Here is a 7852-nt window from a genome sequence, read left to right as displayed (position 1 = left end):
AGTCCAAGTTATCATCACTACTTTATTCTTTGTTCCTTGACTTGTGCTATTAAAAGCACAGCCAGGGAATCCCCTACCCCAAGGATCAAAAAGTCCTCTTACAAATGGCAATTGTTTTTTAGGTTTATATTGATTCTAAAGCCATGATTAAGGACTCCATTTCCTAATGCACCGTCTTTAGCAATGGACCTCGTGGCTCATGGCTTTAATGGTTGGTGTACTGGGGGGGGAGTATAAGCCAGAAACACAGCAAGAGGAGTTTCGCAGGTTGGCAATAAGTTTACAAGGTGCATGAAAGGAAGGAAGGAGGTGACATGATGATATTATGTCCTTATTTATTTCCTAGGGCTACATATGAATTAGTGTTCCCTTTTGAATGACAGTTTTAAAAGGTGATTTGTAAAATACTAGTATACATTCTCCAAAGTAAAAAAAACAGTTCCCATCAAAATCATATACCCATTCTAATCCCAATGTTAATGTAAGTATTTTAGTTTATTTTTAAGTAATAAAAAAAAAATTAGTCACGTGTCTGCCCAACCATAGCTTCATAAGCCTAAAGCCCTACAGAAACTTGTTTCTTCTGGTTTTCCTGTGTTCTTAACTCCTCTGCTGGACCAAACTTGACCTGGAAAGGATGTTGCTACCCTGGGATGGAGACACATTCTGGGCATCCCTCATTTACCCGACTAATAATACATGAGAGAAAGATGCTGTTAGTACTAGCTTTCTAGTATTTATATTTTTCAGACCAATTATTAGAACTAAGGATTTCTACACAGAAATGAACAGTTTTGAGAATAAAAATTGCTGGAAACCTGCTTAACCTCCTTTCTACCTCTGTTTTTTTTTCTTCCAAAATCATTTCTTTCTTTCACAAAGGTTATAAATGAATTCATCTGTATATTCACGTTTTTATGTAAAATAAACATAGCACCTTCACAGTTGTACACTATCCAAGAACTTTTGCTAGTAAGCAGCTCATTGACCCTGTAGGACAGGAGCAAAGTCATCACTCTCAGGTTTTTTATTAAACACATCACTCAAGGTCAGTACAAAAATATTTTATTAAAAAATGAATTTGGTCTTCAGTAACTTGCTGAAAGTTCTAGGACCTTTTCTGTTGTTCCTGTGTCACTAAATTAAGCCCTTGATTTTTCACATTAAGGAGGGAATGAAAAAAAGCTCAGCATGTAAGTTGAAGCAGTTTTTACAATCACAATCACATTATCGATCCCGTGTGTAATAAAATATGTGAGGAGCTGTCCAGGGACGGCGCTGGCTCGGAGAGAGGTATTCTACGGACTGCTGCACTGAGGAGGATTTGCTGTTTTCATCCAGTACCTCTGTGTTGGGTGGTCTTGCTGTGAAAGAAAGGAAATTCCTTGTTTTCAGTTTAAATAGGACCATTCAAGGATGCAACAATTACCTGAGCTGTTTTTAAAACATGAATGCAAATTTCCCTATGCGCTCTAAAGGGACAATGTAGGTACATTTCATTACAAATTAATGTTCTGTATCAAAAAGAGTACTTCCTGTATCTCAATGCTTGCTGACTTTTTACATGAACAACTACCGTCCCGCCTCCTGACAAAATGGAGCAAAGGGAAAAGAAAGTGGCCTCAATAGTAAATCTGAATATTCATTTGGACAGTTGTATTCAGCTGCACACTTGTTTATTTATAAATTGGCATAAAAAAATAAAAGATTCTCCTGATAAGTGCCATAAATTATGATGGGTTTCTTCAAATACAAATACAGTTGTCTCTCAGTATCCAAGGGGGATTGGGTCCAGGACCTCCCATGGATAACAAAATCCACGTGTGGATGCTTGTATGAAATGGCATAGTATTTGCATATGCACAACTTCCTGCACATTTTAAATCATCTCTAGACTCCTTAAGTAATAACACCTAATACAATATAAATACTACGTAAATAGTGGCAAATACAACATAAATGCTATGTAAATAGTTCCTGGCACATGGCAAACCCAAGTTTTGCTTTTTGGAACTTTCTGGATGATTTTTCCCCCCTGAATGTTTATGATCTGAGGTTGGTTGAATCCATGGATGTAGCACCTATGGATATACGAAGGGCCAACTGTGTATGGTTAGAACCATCCTATCCAGAAAATTCAGTGATGTCCTCATCAACAGTACACTTTTGTATATAAGATATGTCCTCGACACAAGGGTTTGGAAAAAAAAAGAATAAAGGAAAAAATTTTTTTATTTTTTAAAAAAGAAATATGCAAGACTATATGAGATAAATATTTAGTATAGAAGACACATATGTGCTACCTCTGAAGGCTTTGATTTTAATAAATAAGGCCTTTGGGTGTTCTTAACTGATGGGTAATCTCTCAATTATACTATTTCCCTCTCTAATAATCAAAATTCTTTTTTATGTTTAGCTTTCAGACAATATTAGAGGCAAAAACGTCCGCCCCCCTCCTCCTGGCGCCCTCCCCTGTTACCCTCGACTGTAAAGGAACGGATCTGCTCTCAAGCCCTGTTTCCAAAGTGGGGCTAGCTCTCCTTCCTCTTCATCTCTTACACTCCTCCCTCAGGGCAGGAGATTAGGAAAATAAAGTGTTTTGATTTAAAAACCACTTTCTCCTGCTGTTAAATGAACTGAAGACAGGCTGAGACATAAACAGATGATAACAAAATTTTAAGCAAAATGGAGGGAAAAAAAATTGGCCGAAAACAGTCACATTTAGTAAATACTTATGCACTACCACCATACCAAGCTTTCTCTGTGTTTTCCATACCTTTGTATTAAAAACTTGCGATTTAGTCTCGACTTCCAAGGTCTGTGCGTCATTTTCTTTGTCATAACTTTCCGCTCCAACTGTATCCATGATATTGCTTCCACAATTCTGTGTATTATAGCCACTGTCCATCTGGCGGGGATGAGGGAAAACCACCAAGGATAACACTGCCAACTGTGATTCACTTACCCACAAAGTTTATTCCGATGAACTTTTATGTTTAAATAAACTTACTTAAAAATATTTAAACAAAATACATGCTTTTTATATATTTATGTAAGATATAGTTTAAATAATTGTATATAAAGACAATATTTTAAACATTTAAGTGAATCACCATATATTGTCATTCACACCTGAACAACACAATGTAATATTTAATACTTACCATATTTAATGAATTTTAAAACATATAAACATAAAATGTATTCTACATAGAACTGGTTGTTCTTCAAAGTAGTCACTACAATTCCTTCTGATAAAATATATCTTGTAATTTTCTTTAAAAATCAGTGAACAAGCCACTAAGAACATGCTTCCTTTCCCTGTGACTCTGTGATCACACACCCAGTAGATGAAATGAAGATTACAATCAACTTCATCTTCCAACTCATCTACCAAGCCTGTCTGTAAATACAATTTACCTAAAAGGCATGCTACCTTTAAGAATATTCATTTTTTTAAAGGTGGCTTACATTATACTCACACCTGCTGTTGAAATAAAAAATCTCCCCTTCATAATAGCACAATAAATAATGGTACTGCACACACTGCACTTCCCTGCACAGTGCTCAGCACCAAACAACCCACAAGGGAAGCACCTCCACTTACGCCCTTTCATGCAAATTACGATCAGCGAAGGGAAGACTACTTTTGCCCCCATCACAAACATTAGGATAGCCTACAAAGTGCATTCTATCATCTGTCTAAAAAAAAAAAGGTTCCAGTTCTCAGGGATGGATGCATATTTGTTCGCTACTGGGAGTCATGTCCCACTTGAACAAAACCCTTGTGATGTAGGGAGTAAATATAACTGTGTACAATGCTTGGCGACCAACCCGTCACAACAGAGCAAGTCAAAAGGCCCTGGGAAAATGTGGCTGCATTCGAATGTTCGAAGCTACCTCTGTGGTAGGAAAATAAAAACATATGAAAACATTTTTAAACTACAAAATGCTCTGCAAACAGTACAGATTATTATGCTATGGCCCAAAGGGTAAAACTGGAACTGACTGGTAGATGCCACAGACAGGACCATATTTTAATTCGTTAAGCAAGAGGCTTGTAAGAAAAGTCCTCTAAAATGGACTGGAATACCCCTGCAGGTACTCGGGCATAGAGTAGATGATAATTTAACAGTGATACGGGCTTCCAATGGGTAGCTGGATTGGATGCTTACTATGTAATTCAATGAAAGTATTTTATAACACTTGTATAAATGCTGTGAAAAAAAGAGGTAGTGAGAAAAAAGGAGAGACAAAAGGAAGTTGACAATACATTTAAGGCTCAGTTTGACTGTATGTGCTTCTTCATTTAGGAACCAAATTTAGAAGCTGAAATATGTACAAGTGACTCTAGTCTATTTTTTTAAGCAACGATCCTCAAAGTCAGGCTAGATAATACAGGCATAAAATATGAGCCAAAAGATTATATTCAATTTTGGAGCATTTAAAATCCCTCCATGAAATTTAAACATCAGCATGTCAAAATGGACAGCACTAAAGCATTACTGAGTTGTTGTGAGAATTAAATGAAATGATATATATAAAGTGGTTAGAAGAGTGTCTGGTACACTGGGACTCTGTGTATTAACTATTAACTATTACTACTGGTCAGTATAAACTTGGAAAAGAACATGGACTCTAAAGCCAGACCGCCGGGATTTGAGCCTTGGCTCCACCACTTACCAGCTGTATAGGCAATATATTGAACCTCTCTGACCCTCAGTTTCCTCATATGTAAAATGGGGATGAGTACATCTATTTCAGAGGATTGTTGTGAAGATTAAACAAATTAACACATATAAAGTATTTGGCATATTATAAGAGCTATGTGTTAGATATTGTTACTATGAAATGGCAGGCAAAACTGACTTTCTATTTGAAAGTTCTTTCAAAATCCTCAACTCAAAGGATATGGCAATTAATGGAACAAATGTCTTTCTGAAAGTAAGTGCTGGCTATGAAGTGTATCTGTCAAATGAATCATGCTTTCTTATTGCCAGATATTGCCAAATTGAAGGTGTATGATTACCTGAAAAATAGTGGGTTTATTTTAAAAAATCATATTTTTTTAAACAAAAAGTACAAATATATGTATATACATATACATATATATATGTGTTCTAAACTCTGTTTTTTCTCCCTAAATCATACAGAGGAAAAGCCAAAACTACTATATTTTTAGCATACAAATACTATACAGGAAACTGAATTCCTCTGGAACCAGCTCCACATGAAACAGAAGTGAACCCTGAGAGGTTGCCTGACTCTAACAGTTTGTAGAAACAGAATAAAAGCTTGATTTTTTTCTGGTCTCATGTCTTTCAACCCCAAATAAGTATCAGTTAATGTGACTATTATATATGTATCACTGGTCCAAATGAAAAGAAATGAACCCTCTTGATATCACCCAGTACTGATTGAAAAAAATATTATATAATCCTACAGGTCTCTCATGTAACCCATTTTCTTTCTTACTGTAATCCTAGAAAAGACAGGATAAAGAACACCAAGGGAGCAAGTGAAGGACTGCAGATTATTCAAATACCTTACCTGAATGTTACTGCTTTCACAGGGGATGACGCTGCTTTCTGCAAGAGGTGACATGCACATGTGGGAGTTCTCAATACTGAAGGCGATCCCACTCACAAACTCGGTCATGGCCGGGCTCCCATTATCACCCGGCTCCTTAATCCAAGCGGTCTCCTCTGCTATCTCTACGGGATCCACCATATCTACCGTGACATTCTCCTTCCCGCTGTCCCCCTCCTGCAGCAGCGCCAGCTCCCTCTCGGCAGCGCCGGGCTGGCTATGGGTGATGGACAGGGCAGTCACCACCAGGCGCGGGCCGCGCGGGGAGGCGGCGCCATCCAGCTGCGGCAGGTGGCCTCCCGCGCTCAGAGGGGGCGCGTCAGCGGAAGGAACGTCCGCCCCGTCGTCTTCATCTCCTTTTGGAGCCTCCAGAGTAAAAGGGATCCGGATCAGGGAGGTCCGGTACTGAGCGCCCCCTCCGCACACCTCGAGTCTCATCGGAGACCAGTTTTTAATTGGTGAGCAGCCATCGATGTAAGGACTTCGGATACACGGATTGGCAATTCCGTTAGCATGTGTTCCAGACGAAGCATCGGGAGAATGGGAAGTAAACTTCCTCTGTTCTAAAAGATGGGGAGGGGAAAAAAATCACATCATAAAAACATGTAAATGGGAAAGCCAGTACTAAACGGTCATGTTTCATCCAGAATAACTGGACTTCTATTAACAATTGTGTTGCTTACTGAAGTGAAATCCTGGTGTCAAAAATAATAGCACAAAGGGCGGCAGAGTTAGAGGCGCAAGGTACAGCTCAGTGGTAGAGCACATGCTTTGAACGCACGAGGTCCTAGGTTCAATCCCCAGGACAGGACCGCCATTAAAAAAAAGAAAAATAACAGCACAAACAAATGTGTATGTTCAAGTAGGGTGAAGATCTACAAATGTAATTCCTCTGGCACGTCCCTCTCCTTTTTTTTTTTGAGGGGGGAGGTAATTAGGTTTGTGTATGTATGTATGTTATTTATGTATTTATTTAAATGGAGGTACTGGGGATTGAACCCAGGACTTCGTGCATGCAAGCAGGCGGGCTACCATTGAGCTGTACCCTACCCTCCTAGCACTTTCTCTTTTTTAATTAAACAAAGCATTTTATTCCCTGAGAATTATTTCCTCACAAGCATATTACTACTACAGCACTGTTCACATACAAGGTGGAGAACAAATGAGCTGACAGCTGCAAATTAACAGCTGTACCTGGTAAATGAAATACATAATCATCTATTTGTGTTTACATAAAATACTATCAGCAACACTAAACGGCAAACAAAAAACTGTAAAATAATACTTGCAATAATAAAGAGCTTAATGATGATAATCAAAACGACCAAAATGCCTTAAACCTTAATAGTTTTTATAATTTCCTTAGTTTAATATAAACAAACATTTAAAAAAATGGGCAAAAGCAAGTAAACAATCCTCCCAATGGCAAATGAATATATGAAGTGTCCAGCCACATAAATAATAAAAAGCATGGAAGCGAAAGCAATGAGACCATTTGTTTAACAAAAACAATGAAGTCTGAACTAATAATAACTCTCCCAAACATGACCAATAAACATTCGAAGAATTCACCATCGTAAGAATCAAAGACACAAAAATTCAAGCAGTAAGAGACCTTTTTGTGATGTGCCAAATTAATAAACAGCAAACAGAGTGGGAAGACCAGGACTGCTAGATGGGGGAAAACTGACTTTCTCACACACTATTAATGAAAATTTCAACTGGTACAACCTCTTATGAAGAAAATTTGACAAAATTCCTCAAGATCCTTAAAAACATTCATCTCTTTTTTATCAAATAGTTCCACTTCTAAAAACTTAACCTAAGGAAAAAATATATGCAATACAATGTATATACAAGGAAAATTTAGAAATAATTTAAATGTTTATTAATGATTGAAAACAAAAGATACAATCATAAAATGCAATATTGTACAGTGACTCAAAAATCATGATTTCAGACCATAAAGGACTTGAATGACCTATGAAAATACTCATAATAAAATACTCTGTGAAAAAAGCACGATATAGAACTATGTGTGTACATGTGTGTGTTCACATATGTGTGGAGATATATACATACATATAAACACATGCACATATATAAAGGGAAGACTATCAAAAATCGTTTTCAGTTTTCCAATTGTGTTTACTATGAGTAGGTTCTTTAAATGGGGAATAATTTTCAAAAAGTGCTTTAATTCTTTTCAAAGAAAAACTGACATTACAAAGAGAAATACATAAATTTCAGCATACAATATTTT

At 37.2% G+C, this 7852-nt stretch overlaps 1 protein-coding gene across 2 annotated transcripts in view; it reads right to left on the bottom strand.

Moving 5' to 3' along the window:
• Positions 1-1048: 1048 nt before the first annotated feature.
• BORA (BORA aurora kinase A activator) overlaps positions 1049-7852 on the bottom strand; it is a 21365-nt gene continuing 14561 nt past the window's right edge. For both annotated transcript variants that reach the window (XM_031684475.2, XM_006210281.4), the window contains exons 10-12: positions 5551-6152; positions 2777-2908; positions 1049-1364 (exon numbers count right to left, since the gene is read on the bottom strand). In XM_031684475.2, coding sequence (XP_031540335.1) covers positions 1299-1364; positions 2777-2908; positions 5551-6152 — 800 coding nt within the window. In that variant the 3' untranslated portion in view covers positions 1049-1298. The remainder of the gene's footprint in view (positions 1365-2776; positions 2909-5550; positions 6153-7852) is intronic.

This window comes from Vicugna pacos, chromosome 14 (genome assembly GCF_048564905.1).
Source record: "Vicugna pacos chromosome 14, VicPac4, whole genome shotgun sequence".
Lineage (NCBI taxonomy): Eukaryota > Metazoa > Chordata > Mammalia > Artiodactyla > Camelidae > Vicugna > Vicugna pacos.
Note: the sequence above shows the minus strand (reverse complement) of the source record. Positions and strands in the feature narration are given on the sequence as shown.